The sequence below is a fragment of the Lycorma delicatula genome, chromosome 13, assembly GCF_047948215.1.
Source record: "Lycorma delicatula isolate Av1 chromosome 13, ASM4794821v1, whole genome shotgun sequence".
Classification (NCBI taxonomy): Eukaryota; Metazoa; Arthropoda; class Insecta; order Hemiptera; family Fulgoridae; genus Lycorma; species Lycorma delicatula.
The window spans coordinates 48,438,873-48,456,381 of record NC_134467.1 but is presented as its reverse complement, the minus strand read 5'-3'; the positions used below and the strand labels follow the sequence as shown (position 1 = coordinate 48,456,381).

Sequence of the window (17,509 nt, the reverse complement as noted above, 5' to 3'; positions counted from 1 at the left end):
CGTACTTGTGGATTAAATCGCGTGTGCACTATTATGTCATTAAACAAAGAATTATAGTACACAAATTGTAATTTGTTTTATGTTTGTTATTTAATATAATTATGTAATAATTTAATAATAATTTGGTTGATTCAGCAATGTTGAAAGGAGCTGTTATGAAGGACTTTTATAACAGACTTTAATCAAAAACAGATTCTTCATTTTCATCAAATAAAATTTGAGGCAACATAGTGTCGGTGAGTTTTTAATTTAACTTATTAAAATACATAAAATATGCAACACAATAAAATACCCTCACAATTGTAAAAACCTTTAATTAATATACATTTAAGTGTGTCCAGCAGCTCTTAGAAAAGAGAAGATAGTTATAGGGAAAATAGACGGGTTCTTATTAAAAAAAAAATGTCCATAGGGGTTTCAAGTTCAAAGAAAATATTTCAAAGGACTAGAAAAACTTTTCTGGAATTCAGTAATCATTTTTTTATTCTGCAGATTTTTGTATTTATTGTATTATCATATTAGGATTAGTTCTATAATGAAGTTAATTAATTTAATTAAATTACCATAGATCAAAAATTATCTATCTTGAAGACCAAGAGAATATTAAAGCCTTGTAGATTACCTCATATAACAGGTGAAGCGTATCCTGGTGGATAATGAATCTACCAAAGAGAGAAATGATCTATTTTAATTTTCAAGAGAAAATTTTTTAGTTTTTTGGGATAGAAGTGACATCTCCAATTTTATTGTCAGTAAGTAATATTTATAGTCGCTGATACTCTCATACTGAATTTTAAAAAATTTGCTTGAGCATTACACTTTTCACTCTATAAAAATCAATTATCATTAATGAATAAGTAAGTGTTAAGAAAATAAAACTCACCGAAATGAAAACACATTTAATCAATAAATCACTTCCAGGCTTTATTTTTAATTGCGACTTACTCATAAATTATGAAAGTAAATAATTTATTTTGTCGATCATCAAGAATTTCCCTAACTGCAACTGCATGTAGTTTCTGCCTTAATTTAGTAGTTTGAAATTATATTTTAACAAATGGTGCGTCATTTTGTCATAATGAAATTCTTAACGATTAAGCCACTATCAATTTTAATAGAACTTACAAGATGAAGAAGTAATAATGATTTCAAAATTAATATAATCATCGCAATGTAAAATTAACAAGTTTATTTATCAACTAGTAACGAAAAATTATATTTTTATTAAACTTTTTGGCATATTTTTTTTTTTTTTTGGGTGATTTAATGCAGTTCCAGGTGAGGCACAATAGCAGGAAAGTTTCTGTTATCGAGCAATAGTTTCTAAAAAACCGAACTCATCTTCCAGCTATTCATGATGCAGCCTACCTATCGACATAATCTGCTCTCACCCATTTCACATAAAATATTTATAATATTAAATCTAATGTTTATTTCTGAATCATTCTGTTATCACGTACCATTACTTTGTTCTAAGTACTGTATTAAATTCTTTTTTTTTTTTTGTATAAATAATGGATCGGAGAATTTGTATTAAATTTTGCTACAAGAATGGAATAAAGTGTAACGATGTTTTAAAAATGTTTAATATTGCTTTTGGTGAGTCTGCTATGAGTAAATCAAGCGTTTACGAGTGGTATAAGCGTTTCTAAGGTCGTGAAGAAATTGAAGACGACGAGCACTCCAGCACATCAACTAACGATAACGTGGAAGAAGTGAAAGAAATGAATTACAAGTGGTCACCAAATCAAAATCTGAGAAATCGCTGATGATGTTGGGATATCAATAGACTCATGCCGTGAAATTTTTTCGGATGTTTTGGATATGAAACATGCGACACCAAAATTTGTTCCAAAAGTGTTGAATTTCGAACAAAAACAGCGGCGAATGGAAGTTGCTCAGGAGTCGCTAAATAAAGTCAACAACGATGCAGACCTACTGAAATGAGTCATAACAGATGATGAAACACGGGTTTACAGATATGATATTGAAACTAAGAAATTGTTTCAGTACAGTCATTCTGAATCACCAAGACCGAAAAAGGCTCGACAGGTACGGTAGAAGATGAAGGTTATGGTCACTGTGTTCTTCGATTTTAACGCCATGTGCATCAGTTTTTACCACAAGGGCAGACAATCAATACAAGTCTAACATTGTTTGCGTGAAGCAATCCGAAAAAAACGCCTGGATTTGTGGCAAAACAATTCATGGCTTTTGCACCATAATAATGTGCCTGCTCACACTTCATTGCTTATTCATCTATGTTTAGTAAAAACAACACTAATGATTTTTTTTTGAGGGTTAAAAACGCCTATGCGTAATCATCGCCCAGAATTTTTTTAATAAAAAAATAAAACAAACTAGGTTTAGTCTAAAAGATAAATAAAACTTACAACTAATATCACACTTAAAAACTAAAATAAGACCAAAAGTAAATAGACTTTAATATTACAACCATATTGGACTTTAAGTCCAATATGGTTGTAAAGGGCCCATTCTCAGATAACAGAAAGATTAACAAAAAAAAACTAAAAATATAAAAACTCTAACATAAAACTTAAAACTAGATTAAAAAATAAAATAACAAAAATGAAATAAAACTTAAAACTAATATCATTAAAGGCTTGCATCTAATATCACTAAAACCTTACAACTAATTTCACAGACAGTCCTAAAAATACAATACATTAAAAAAAAACATAAAAGGCTCCCTACTCGGATAACAGAATCAAAAACACAAAACCACAAAAATTAAAATAAAAAACAAACATATACGTAACAATATTAAATTTTTTGATTAACCCAGCGCTACGCGAAAATAGAAACATCCGGTTTAAAACTTCATTATCATTGCTCAAGACACCACCGATGTTTCTGAGTAGTTTAAATTTACGATGCAACACCGCATAACATATGCAATCTACGAGTATGTGGCAGTTGCATCGTGCATATAGGGGTGCATGTCCTGCTGACATCAGGTACTCATGTGTGACTCTCGTATTTCCTATTCACAATCGACAGGGGACCATTTCCTCACGACGAGTTTTTCTGCATGATGAGTCCCATGGCAATACAGAATCTTTAATGTGACAGTTTATTATCCATCCAATCACCTTGCCACTTTGCTCATACGGATTGTTTTACGTGATTAAAAATCAGAAGTAGCAACACAAGTGGTGAAGGAAGGTTGATTACATGCGTCTTTGGCAGCGGAATCGGCATATCCATGACCAGGAATCCCTACGTGACTAGGGACCTAGCAGAAACTTACTTGTGTGTTGCGATTATTCAATTCGGCGATTATGTTGTAGATTTCAATGATGATAGGACGTCTGGAATAAAAGTTTTCCAAGGCTTGGAAATCACTACACGAGTCACTACAAATAAGGATGTTTCTGTACTAATGATATTTAGAACCTTATTTAATAGATATTAGAGGATGTTAATGATATTTAGAGCCTTATTTATAGCGTATAGTTTAGCAGTAAACACACTCGTAATACCGGATAAACCAAACATATAAGTTCTATTACTGACAACAAACGCAAAACCAATGGTATCGTTCTGTTTCGATCTATCAGTGTATAACACCGCGTCTGGGTTCATCTTGGAGAGAACACACTGAAACATTTGCTGGAAAACAGTAGGTAGTGTTGATTATTTATTGTACATCGTAATGTCAAACGTAAAATTTATAAGGTTTATTCCCCACCGAGGATATGAGCACGGATACATTGGAAAGAATGACGGTGTCAACATTTATATGCTGCAGTAGACGTCGGGTACGGACACCTATAGGTGCAGTACACAACGTGGATGGTCCTCATACCTTCCTAAATTAGGATTTCTAAGGACTGAGTCAAAAGCCGGGTGATTTGGCTGTCCTTTGAGGCGATCAAAATAAGATAATAAAAGCTGGTTTCATCTATCCTAAAGTGATGGCTCACCACAGTCTACAAGTAAGCTTGCGACAGGGCTTGATCTAAATGCACCTATGGCAAGCCAAAGGAAAGCATGATGTACAGCATCCAGTATTTTAAGCACGGTATGAAGAGCTAAAGAGTAGGAGACAAAACCATAATCTAAACAGGAACAAACAAAGGAATAGTTTAAACGTATCATAGATGATCGATCGGCTCCCCAATTGGTGTTACTAAGGACTCGCATCATATCTAAAAGTTTGGATCATTTTGTTTTTAATTCTTTGATATGTTTGACCCAAGTAAGACGGCTATCAAAAATTAATCCTAAAAACTTGATGTAAGGAGAGATGGCAATAAACTCTTCATTGAGAAAAGCATGCAGAATAGAAGGGTTTCGTAGCAGAGAAAACACTACACATTTTGTTTTTTCGGATGAAAACTTGAAGACGGTAACCCTCGACTAAGCTTCAAGGCGAGATTATAGTGTAACACGTAATGATACCCAAGCCCCATGTGACTTTCATTTTCTATTCCCAAAAATAAAGAGAACCTTAAAGGGCCGTCGTTTCACAAGCACAATGAGATTAAAAGTGAATCGCTACAAGAACTAAACACTATTCCAAACATCGAGTTCCAAAAATGTTTCGAATATTGGAAAAAGCACTGGCACATGTATATATCGAATGGGGACTATTTTGAAGGGCATAACATTAATATATATGAATAAATAAAATTCTTTCCAAAAAATAAAAATTCTTGTTACTTTTTGAACACACCTCATATTATAATTTCTCTATATTCCTTACAATACTGTTTACTATAAATTATATATGTAAATACTATCACAAACCATAATTCCATTTTACACTTTATTTTAATTTTCATTTTACTGTTTTTAGAGCTTAATTTATTGTTAATTTAGTACAAAATGAATGTGCATTTGTCACAGATCATACAACAGTTCATGGTATTAAATGGATTTTGGTAAATGTCTGTTCATATTCTTAATTTATAAATATTATGTTGAAGTTTTGGGTGGTGGATTTTCTTAAAATTTCTTTTTTTATTTTTTCTAAGTAGGTCTTCTGCATTATATAATACTTGTGGTAAAACTACGGTTTTATAGTATCTTAATTTTGTGTTTTTGGATAAGGATTTTTTCATTGTGAATGTTCCTTATAAATTGATAAGCCACTTCCATCTTTTTCTAACTAGCAGGGCAGGGCTCATTTTGCTTGCCCAACTGTTGCTCCCTGGACCCTTGACACGTTCGTTTGCTCATGCTTGTGAGAATATTTTTCTGAACATTATAGTGTTTTTATATTTAAAATAGGCTTAAGGAGCAAGTAGATAAAGAATTTAATATTTTTTTCAGAGAAATATAATAGCCATATTGATAACAGGGAGTTGAGTTAGGGATGCTACCTTGTTCAATTAGCCTTGTGCGTGTTCGTGTTAGTTGCCAGTCCAGCTGGTGCTATTGGCGTAAAGCAGACCACGTGGTGGCTGGTTGGATGCACGGCAACCATTCTCTCCTGTTAAATAAAGAATCCTTTTCTTTTTTGCTGCTAAATATTAACTAATACCCTTTCTTTTATAAGTAAATAAAAATACAAATATAAAAAATAATCTATGCGAAGAAATTAAATTAAATAATCTCTAAATTAACTGACAATGGACTGCCAGGAGAGTCGGCTGACCCACCACCATTGGTTTTCTCTGCGCCAATAGCAGCTAAAATAAAAATGTGAGCACATACGACAAACAAATCCACCAACCATCCTTTTTCATAGAATACATTAATGGTAATCATTTCACCTAAATATGTAATTTTTTGATATTTAAATATTAAAATTTCTGATTTTTTATCTATTCTCCTTCTGAAATTTTCATTATTGGGACTTTGTTTCTATTATTAGCAAACTATGTTGTTTAATTGTACGAAATATGTACCAATTTGGTTTAAACAATTTTCAAAATCTTGAATTTTGATTTTCACCTCTATGTCTCTTGCCAAAATTATTATGTTGTCAGAAATGTTAAAATATTTATACCGTAAATTAATTTTCACTTATCAAATAAAAATCTAATTCTTCATGATTTTTAATTTACTCATAGCTGAAAAGATTCATCTACATATCTACTGTTAATCACAGTAAGAGAAGAGTGAGAAATTTTAATTATTTTAAAACAGTTGAAAGATAACATTATTTTAAAATGGTTGAAAGAAAAAGACTTTCAGGCTGTAACCCAAAATTTTGTGGAAATTCTTTTAATCTTTCCACTAGTCCCTTGTAATTCATTCATACACTAGGATACATGTCAGTACCACTAACATATTATTTTTTAGTTGTAGGTAATGAAAAATAATAATGCACTGAAATTTTTTTGGTGTAAATTATGAGGCAAAATTAATTGTTTTACACATGAAAAGTGTAAATTATTTGTTAAATCACTAATAAAAAAAAATTAGGAAACACAGTTATCACAAATTTAATTCTGAGAAATTATAAGTCAACTAAAAACAAATATAGGGGTTGTTCAGAAAAATTATAGCTTGACAAAGAAAAACGAAAATTTTGCAATAAGTTCTTTAAACTTTCAACTTAGTTCATTTACAATTCTATACATTTACTCAGATTTTTCAACTTTTGAATACTTTCATTATCATGTGATTTTTCTAACTCTGTGATGCAAGCTGTTCTCTCACCTTAGCATCATTGAAATTAATGTTTGTCTAGCAAGCCATTTCATCAGTTTGGGAAGGGAAGTAATCATTAGGAGCCAAATCAGGTGAATAAAGCATACGCTTCCACAAGTCATTGTCAAAGCGTAAATTTTAATGAAGTTTTACAGCTACAATCCAAGACATGTGTACAGGCGCATTATTGTAGTAATATAGCATATATTTTTGGCCAATGTAGCAGTCCCAATCGATCAATCTGGTAAAGCATCGGAAGCGTAATGCTTCCCGTAATTGCAAGTTCAACATTTGAAATTCAATTATTTAAAACACGGTAAAAAATGTAATGAAGTCAAATTAAAGAATCAACAATAAGTGCGTATATAAAGTTTTACTCATATAAGTACCCCGATGAATACACTTTGAGAGAGCGAGTATAAATTTCATACATCACTTTCATTATAAAATAATTGCATGATAAAACTTACCGCTTCATTTTTAATTTCATGATCTTCATATTTAATAAACTCGGTTCCTTCAATTATAACAGGATCTGTCACTTCATTATAAGTATCGTAACTGTTACAGAGTGGCTCCTCTCTCCCTTGCAACGATTCACTTTCCTAAAACATAACATCAACAATTTAATATTATAGTTAACGACATGGTGACACTTCTCATATGACATGACAAAAAAAAACCAAATGTAAATCAAATTATACTTACACAATCAGGTATAATATTAACTTCAATCGGTTGATGTGGTGAAAGCAAGCATAAAGTTTCCTCTGTGGTATCCCTTTCATTTTCTAGTTTGATATTGTTAGAAGACAGAATTTCATATTTGTAGATATTCTTTACAGATATATACATTATCTTCAGAAATAAAAACATTCTAAGTAAAAATTTAAATATTTATAATGAAAACAATAAAGTCGCTATTAACTGTATTACATTTTATTCATTGAAACAAACACAATCAGTCATGTTTAATAAGGTGCTTCCACATACCAATGTATCGCACAGAAATTACAGCTGACAAAGGTTTCAGGTAGTCAGACACATACACATGTTTGGAATCCCAGAACACTATCATGAAGATTTTTTTGCAGCGGGTTGTTTTGAATTTTTTTTATTTGGCGATCCACACTGCCACTATTCCATGTTAACAAGTTTTGTCTACCATCACAACATTGAAAAGGAACATATACAAATACTGCACGCTAAAATATCAGATGAATTCAACTCTATAACGATAGCGACTAATGGTACATGAAAGTTGATGAGTCAAAGGTTTGGAATTTATAACAGGGGAATGAAATTATCAGATAACATCACCTACTGCTTTGTGCAATATTTTGTTCTGCTATTATGTTCCAGTGTGCATTACATCTCAGCAGCCCCTTCTACTTTGAATCTCTATATATATATATATATAAATTAAATTAATAAAAAAACAAATACATACTAAATGAACACATGCAATTTAGATGAACCTTCTTCTAAGCGTAATATATAAATCGATTAGTATGTTTGATGTTTGCCACTGAATTCAGAAGAGTATTTACTTAAAAAAAGCCATTTCAAAAGAATCCAAATGAAACATAAAATTCAAAGCTCAGTAATTCTGAGCAATTAATTTGATCACCTTCAATTATTTTCATAATAAACCATAGTAGATAAGCTTAGGATCGGGAAAATACAATATCTAAATGACCGATTAACAGGTTTGAATACCGATGACCTATGCAAGAGCAAAGTCGGAGCTGAGATATCAATATTCTAATCAATTAACAATTAGTTTTGTGAGTTGCAGTGACCTGTTAGGCTAATAATCCATTCTGTGGAGAGAGGTTACAGTTTTGCAGTAAAACTATAAACTACCTTAATAATTGTTCAGTCTCATATGAATGAATGCGCTCTTTATAAGGTGATTAACCATCATATACAAGATTACCATGTGGTGCAGTCTCTCTCTAATTAGTATATTTCCATTAAAACATAAATTCGGCCAAGCGTCCTACAAGACAGCGTTAAGCATTACCATACTTTGGTAATTTATCCCTAACTTCACTCCACAAAAATCTAACCTTAACTTTGACTCAAACCTTAATCCTAGCCTCTCTCTATAGAATGGATTAACATCCAAACGTGTCTCAATAACTAATATAACTGATTACTACAGTATCGATAACACGGTGCGGACTTTGAACTTGCATGGGTCATATGCTATCCAAAACTGCTTTTTGTAATTTAAATCTTGTGTTTTTCTGATCTGAGCATATCTACTACAGCATATTAAAGTATAAAACAAATTAAAGTTGATCAAGTAATTGCTTAAGTTTACCAAATTAAAAGAAAATGCGGTAACGGTTTTGAGAATTAAAATTAATAAATATAATTCTGAAATAATACACATAAAACGTTTTTAGGGCTGTAATCAATAAATAAATAATAATGCATACGTTAAAAAACCTTACAGTACACTTCTAAGATATTTAGTTTTAAAATCTGGTTGAATATGATTTAAAATTAGCCAAATTTATTTTAAATGTAGTGGAAAAATAAAATCGTTAAAAAAAAGATTTTGTTTACATATGCATTTATCTGTAAACATTTATAAGCTACAACCATTATGTTAATAAGTTATTTTTTTTTTTTTAATTTTAAAATTCAATTCTTTATTATTGAAATAAAAGTTTGTTAAACAAATATTAAATTGGATCTATCATTAAAATTATCTCGAGAGATTGACTACTTTGTAATGATATACAATAATAAAGAAAAACCAATAACATTGTGCACAAACGAAATGAAAAATTACTTCAAATACAAATATGTCTAAAGAAAATTACATATCTTACATTCACATTTGAAATTTTTTCCACTTAACTTTAGCAACGTAGCTGATAAGCACAATGAACACTTTTCTTAGGATGTGTCAGAGATGCAAACATGCTTCCAGGGAAAATGGTCTAAAAATGCTTGCCGATTACTGCTGGGGAATGAAAAGAGTTGTTCCTGAGGATGATTCAGAAGAAAACTAAAGAAAAACAGATATTAGGTAAGGTAATATCATACTTTAGGCTTTATAATTCATTAATCAGGTTTTCTTTAAATTTGCGTTACTAAATACCCTGGCCTTCGATTTAATTTTGGTTTGCAGATATGAAATCGCACACAGTACTATTCACCTTATTAAGTGCATATAATTGGAATATACTTTTTTTTTAGAATGGTGGGAATCGGCAAATTGTTGATTATTTGTTTTAATTTGTGCCGACTTCAAAAAAATAAATTTTTGTTTAAATTGAACATTATTGTTTTTTTAAATTTTATTTGAATTTTTTGATTATTTATTTTATACAACCACTAGAAGAGGGGGGTGTATGTATTAAAATGATTTATATGAATTAAAATGATTTATAGAAGTAAATTTGATGTATAATCAGTCTGTAACACTTTTATTGAATGCTACGAGAGAAATTATTTGAATTGCACAAAAAACAACGGTATTAAAACCATTATTCTGTAGTGTAATTCATGGTAATATTTAAACCAAATGTACAACTTTTTTTTTATGATTAAATAATCATTACAAAATAAAATAAAAAATAAATTAATAATAAATACTGAATTAAGGTGATCGATATCTATTATTAAATTTCACAATATTAAGATATAATTTATTCTGATAAAAAAATTATTAACTTTTGTCGCTCTTATGCTAAGGGGTTTAATATATATATATATATATATATATATATATTTTATTTTTTGCAGCCGTGTTTGCCATGATTTCAGCTTTTGTTGTTCATTAACTTTACAGAGGAATTTGAAACAATGAGAATGAAATTTTCACCAGATTACAGTTAAATTATTTAATATTTAATATGTTCTTGTATGAGACAAGTGCACCGTTCTACGATCATAAGTAACTACAATGTTACTTACATTTAGTAGAAAAAAAAATGTTTTATATTTCAGTAAAATTTTTTAACAGTATTGCAAAAGAGAAAGCTTCTCTTTGAAACCCTTCTCGATCTTGGAGATCTGTTAAAAATAAATAAGTAGTCTCTTCATGTTTTGTGTAAAATAGTGGTACATTAGAAACATAATTCTTATTAGTGCAATTTTTTTTTTCTGCCTGGCATTACAAAGAGATGTCCAAGATTGCCATCAGTTTTAGTGGAAATTCTTGCTAGATTTATTAGTCCTTTTTCATCTTTATCTTAATTGAAATCTTGCAGCTATGTACGACTCTATATGTTTTTATAATAATTATGAATTTGTAGTTTTCAAAATTCCTAAAGAATCTCTTCAAACTTCAAATAAATTGAAACTATAAATATGCACAAAAGAACAACGATAACGTATTGTATCTCAAATTAACAAGTATTTATTTCTGGTTTGTAAAATATAACTTTTCAAATAGAAGATTTTTTGTTATGACATACCATAATTTATTTTCCACCTGTCTGATGGCGTGGCTTAAACCTGGTCTAAATTAGCCCTCCCATTGCCAAGCTTTTCGACCTTTATTTTATTTTACCAAGCGGAGTATTTTTACTACCACGGTACTATTTTATGATTTAGTGTAATATTTGTTTTTAGATTCTGTTATTTTCAACAGATAGTTTTATTTAGTTTTGAAATATAGTTTTTCAAATAATTAAAAGTATTAAAAACTGAACGTAGAAGCAAAGTACAATAAATTTTATATCATTCACAAGAGAAATTCAGTAATGGACACCTGTAAAATTAAAAATGTATACATTTTGGCTGTCATTGCAGTAAACTAGTGATTTGCCTCAAAATATCAAATAACATTTTTGAACTGTTCATTCAGGTACATTTTTACATAACATGCGCTTCACAATAACAGTTTCTTCTCTATGTATATTACAAATAAGTTTCTTGCACATTACACAATAGAATCTTCTTTTACTATCTTCATTTCTCTTGCAATCTTGACAACAATGTGATGTTGGTAACTTGGAACTTTCGAGTTGGATTACTGCTGTCTGAATTTCAGTACCACATGCTTTCAGTGCATCTTGTACTTCCTTACTCATGTTGATATTTCTAGCTCTTTCCTCAAAGTTGCCTTTGCCGAGTCCAAACGCCAGCTCAGTCATGAAAAGTTTCCATTGGCTCCGATTATTCTCCTGCCACTCAGGAAATCTTTGTGTCTACAGAATTTATGCATTCGGTGCTCCAATATCAACAATCTCCATGAAAAGTCTTAGTAGCCACCCCCTGGTTCCTCTAGCACAGTTGTATTCTCTTGGCATTTTGTCTCCATTATCTATGGCACCTTTAGTTTTGTTGTAATGGAGTATTATTTCAGGTTTGTATTCACTTTCTTCACTACTCACTTGCCTCTCATGATGCTGAGTAGAGAGTAAGATTACCAACTTACCCCTTTTTGGAACATGGAAAACTAGTCATTTGCGAAACCAAACGTTGCAGGGGGACTTTTTTTAAAAAACAAAATATTCCTATTAGTTTCTTATTTAATAAAATATCGAATTCGTTTGAAGTTCCTAGTATTCTTGGATAAGGGCCTAAGACTTATCTAAGAAAAAAATGTTGATATCGCTAACCATCAGCCCAAGGGGTGGAAAAAAATGAGATTTCAAAGACAAAAAAAAATCATAAAAATCATACCTTCCTTAATGGGCACAGTATCAAATAAGTTTAAAGTAGTCGTTAGTCCTCTAAACACAACCTTAAACCTTTGTCTGAAACAATTTTTGATATGACCAACCCTCACAGCAAGGGATGACTATGATTTGTTTGTGTACGTCACTCGTATGAAAGGCACAATTCTGTTCATACATTTTGTAAATTAAGCACAGTAAACAATATTTGCTCATTAAAGTACAATAATTTTTTTTGATTTATTTATAACTGGAAAATAAACGATGCGGTTTTTTGTTGCAAAACCCAGAAATACATATATATGACAAATATCAGTATACAGGATCAAAATACCGTTTAGATTTTTATCTGGAACCGATCAGAATAGGTTACCCGATTGTAAATTTCTATGTTTGAGTTCATCGTTCGAAGTACTTTTAGAACTTTTATTCTGTTAATCCATATATCGATTACATTCATTGTAATTTTCCTTATATTATATAAGCCTTTTTTAATATTTTATCAAAAATGTATTCATAATCGATCGTTAGAATCGAAGTACTCGTAATATATTCGTGCTTGTAATGAACCACCGTGACACATAATGTGTTTTTTTCACTCCATTCTTTCTATATTCTCCTGAAGACGGGTGTAACAGGTGAAAACCTTTCGATATACTTTATTGATTGTAGATTGTAGTTATTATTATATAATTTTTATTTCTTTTTGCAGGGAAAAAGGATGGAGGATATCAGCAGATGTGGAAGAAATTTATAAATCATAAAAATTTATTATAATTAAAATTGTAATATTATCGTAATGTATAAGTCGTTTTTTACTATGTTATAAGGCTGTAATGTGATATGTATCAACATAAATATTGTTAGGCTGTTCTTATCAAGGTTTTGCCACGGTTTCCCTTGATACAACAGGGCAAATGCCGGAACAGTTCGTTTAGTTTTCCGTGGAATTTAATCTTTGATATCCTTATTCACACCTAAAATAATAAAAATAAATATTTATTAATTTTATTTATTGTAATTTTTTTTTTCATTACCTGCTTAATGCCGAATTAATGTGAGACCCCATTAACCACTAAAAGTTGAAATTTAGCTCAAATACTTTTTACTTCCTTTACTTCGTACAAGGAAGTAAAAAGTATTAATTTTGTATCAACTAGATGGCGCTCCGCCGTATTAAAGCAACCGTGCTGCATTATACATCGGTTTCAAAACAAGCGGAGTGGAAGAGGAGGGCTGATCGCACGGCACCAAGGATCCTAAACCCCGATAGATTTTTTTTTGGGAGGGCATGTAAAAATCATTATTCCGAGAAAATCCGCGACATCAACCATCTACAGGAGAGGGTTGTTGCAGTGCGACAGTAGCATACATCACACTCGACATCCTGACGAGTACGTGGGAAGAGCCGGATTACCGTCTGGACATTTCCAGGGCAACGAACGGGACACATATCGAGGTACACCAAGAAAAACTTCAAAATCTACCAGTTAAGGATACACACTAATGTACAGTAAGTAAGTTATACTACCTTAAATATAATGCCGTTTAAATCGTACTTGAAATCAAATCAGTTCTTATATAAACACTCTGTATTTATGTGCGAGTAAAATCATACTTCTATGGTTTGCATAATTTTTCCATACGCAACAGACATCCATACGTGGATCTAACTTACGAAGGATACCTCTACAGTAAATTTAAATTAAAGTTTTAAGCGATTCAACGGAACATTTTGCCGATAGGTTACATATAGTAAATACAATTTTTAACTGATTTTAATTTTTTTTTTATGTAATTAAATATTTTGTGACACTCATTGTCATGAATTTATCACGGTTATGTATTTATCATGATTTCCCTTGATCTATCCAGGAAAATCTTGAGCGATTCTTTTACTTTCCCGTCTAAATAACGCTATAGTAGAGCTTTAGCTCTAGAAGGAAAAAGTATCGTAATCTGTCCAATTCGGGCATATGCGGTTTTCGCCGGATCTTGACGTTTCGCATCTACAGAACCCAAAAAACCGGATGGAAATTTTCCGAATGTTAATGTTCATATGTACGTACGAGTGTACGAGTTCGGTGTTGACCTCAAAATCGTCTTATATCACCGGATCAACCGGACAGATTTTGACCAAACACGGTCAGATTACTTCTATATACGGGGCATTGATGCGTTAAATTTTCAACTTAAAAACTCAAGGGGGCGAGGCTGTAGAGCAAGAGCACCTTCAGTATCACGAGATTTCACCTAATTAAAGTCGTATTTTTCTTAAAAATAAAAATATTTGCGAAATCGCACCTCCACCCCAAAAAATGCTCTACTGTTATACGAGTATATTGTGACGTCACAGGTGAGCGGTAAAATTAAATAAATGAATAATATTTAAAGTGTAAAAAAATAATTCGGACCGGCCTGGTCTCGAACTCGATCGCCCGGTTAATTAAGGTGCGTTACCTGGTGCGTTCAACCTCACAGCTGCAACAATCTGCCGACGGTATAAGCGAAATTTGTTCTGTGTAACTTGTGAAATTACTTTAGTTAGTGCCGATTGTTGCCTCTAGTACCGTCACACCTGCGCGAATTAAATACGGTATGCGCGCGCGCTTTAGTTAGAATCATTGAATTAAGTAAACGAATAAATATTATATTTAAATAAAAATATAAATATTTTAAATTAAGTTGTGTATGTAAGCCGTCTAATGAGAATTAGAAATAATGGCTAATTGAAGACTACAGAATAAGAAATTCACAGTCCACTTATTTTATTCTATTCCTATAAAAAATTATATTTTATTTATATATTTTTGTAATTTTTTTTTTAACAAAAACAAAACTAGTAAACGGTTGCATAACTTCCCCAGATTTCCTCTTGACTGATTTTTAGTCCAAATACGCCACTGATATTCGCGAGTACAATCGCGAAATATTTTTAAATATCGAGTAATAAAATTCGAGTCAGATTTGAACCCCTTTGTCAAATGACGTTTTTATTACAAAAATTATGCAGTATTGAAAGTATATCGAGGAAAAAATCAAATTTCTTAGTAAAACATTTTGTTTCCTAGTCGATCTCCCCTTTATCAAATTATACTGTTTTAGATTATTTATAATTAAAAAATATATATATATTACAAAAAAAAACTGTAATGAGCATTACTTGAAATTACAACAAAAAAAATCATGAACCCCTGAAGAAGAAAATATGTTTCTTCAATTAAAAATTTAGATAGCTTACATTCAAATAGTTTTAAAAATTACATTTTCTTTGTTAGCGAGTCTTGTCTGACAAAAGTTTTACCTTAATTCTTGCCGGTTTGGTAAAATTCAGCCAGACTGTAGATCCAAATAAAAGAGTAGACGCGACGGTTTTTCTTTTCTTTATGAAATTCGAAGTGAAAAATCGAAAGAAATTGGTTTGAGAACTGTATTTTTAGTAGTTTATGAGAAATCACGGGTTAAAAGAAAAAAGATGTGTACATCGCCCGCATTATGCTTCCGTTACTGAACCGTTTCAAAAAAAAAACTTAACGTCGGTTGTTTATTTAAAAAACAAATTATTTCATTCTACATAAACAATATTACTGTGTATAAATTTTTAAATTATACCGATTAAAAAGTAAAAAAAAACCCTCGGTTTCCTGTATCCTGTTCACAGTGTAAACAAATACAAATAATTTCATTAACGCCTTCTGAATTGTGAATTATTTTATATTTAGTCGCTTAATTTATTTATCTCTATATTATTTGATCTGTTTTTATATTTATGGACTTCGCACCTAATTTTATTTTGTAATCTATAGTGAAATTTGTCATGCCGATCTGATTAAGGTTTTACCGCGGTTTCCCTTGATCCATCCACACAAATGCCGGGACAGTTCCTTTTTTTTATTAATGAAATAGCGTATTTACGCGTTCCCGAGTATTATATACTCTTATATAATATATTATAAAAATTATTTATTAATTTAATTAAACCCCAAAAGAAAAGTTTATATAGGTATCTTTTACTTTCACGTCTCGATTGAAAGTAGGCGAATAACTTTAGGCGACAGAACAATCAGATAGTGTAGTGCGGTAGTGTGTAGCTTTTATTTTATTAATACTCGGTTTGATTCACGGTAAGGGAGTGACATTTTTTATCATATGATAATCGATTCACTATGAATGTTGAATATCTCTCTACAGAAACTGAATTTGAACCGCAGTTCTGCTACGTCAAACATTAGACGTAATAACTTCCTCCGTACACGATGACTGAATCGGTTGCTGTTATCATCTATCTATACAATGTTTATCGTTCATTTATTTTTTTTCGATGGATGAATTAATTCACCGCAGAAGCTTACAAAGACACTTCAAAGGTGGGAACGTAAAATGGAAATTTTTAGCGTATGAAGAATACAGTGTCTGGTCGAGATTAGAACCCGGTACTCTGAATGAACGGCCGAGACGCTACCGCTCGGCTACGGAAATCGAGTAATTAATTTTATTTTTCGCTTTTAAGTCGGTTCAGCTATTAATTACGTTTTGATTGTTTTGTTATACGTTTACCATAACTAGGCGGCAATTCAACCGACGACTTTCAATGTAACAGGGGGAGCAGTTCTTTTTCCGTTGTTACAATCTTCATTCGTTTTATTTATTTAATTTTAAATATTTACAGATATTTGATATCAAATTTCTATGCGCGCGCGTGCGATTGTTTTAAGGTGTACTTTTATATTAATAATAAAGTCACCTGATTTGAGGTTTGTCAGAAATGGAACATTAAATAAACGGTAACTATCAGTTCAGGAGAAATGGGAAATAATTTGGGAACCGATTCTAGATTTTGAAATAAAGGAAAAAGTTCACGTACAAACATATGTCCGAAAACGCTTCTTTGTAAATTTACGGCTAGCATAGATTTCCCTCGGATTTCAGTTCCCCGGTGAAATAAGTCATACTGAAATTTTTAAGGCGTTATATAAGGGGTAAAATTGATGGTTTCTTGTTTTTTGACCTGTAAAATAGAATAAAAAAAACCCCAGAACTATCATCCCTTATTTTCACGATATCCAGCGTAGAACAAAAAAGTTCAGTAACGAAAAACACGTTTTTTTAGGTTTGAAGTAGTATAACTTTGTTAAACAAACTTGTAGAGAGTTTAATTCTGAGAAAATCGTTGTAATATACTCTATGGAAAAAAAAACTTTAAGGATTTGTAAAAGTAAAAACAACCGTTTTCTTTTTTT

At 31.1% G+C, this 17,509-nt stretch overlaps 1 protein-coding gene across 5 annotated transcripts in view; it reads right to left on the bottom strand.

The window, feature by feature from the left end:
• Window positions 1-17,509, bottom strand: part of LOC142333860 (uncharacterized) — a 69,224-nt gene that overhangs the window by 33,927 nt on the left and 17,788 nt on the right. For 3 of the 5 annotated variants that reach the window (XR_012758726.1, XR_012758727.1, XM_075381422.1), the window contains exons 1-2: window positions 7,333-8,892; window positions 7,095-7,229 (exon numbers count right to left, since the gene is read on the bottom strand). Coding sequence is in view for 3 of the 5 variants with exons in the window: in XM_075381422.1 (XP_075237537.1) it covers window positions 7,095-7,229; window positions 7,333-7,500 (303 nt within the window). In the remaining 2 variants the exon portion in view is untranslated. Of the gene's footprint in view, window positions 1-7,094; window positions 7,230-7,332; window positions 8,893-17,509 lie in introns of those variants that run through there. The other 2 variants (XM_075381424.1, XM_075381423.1) reach the window with 1 other exon arrangement.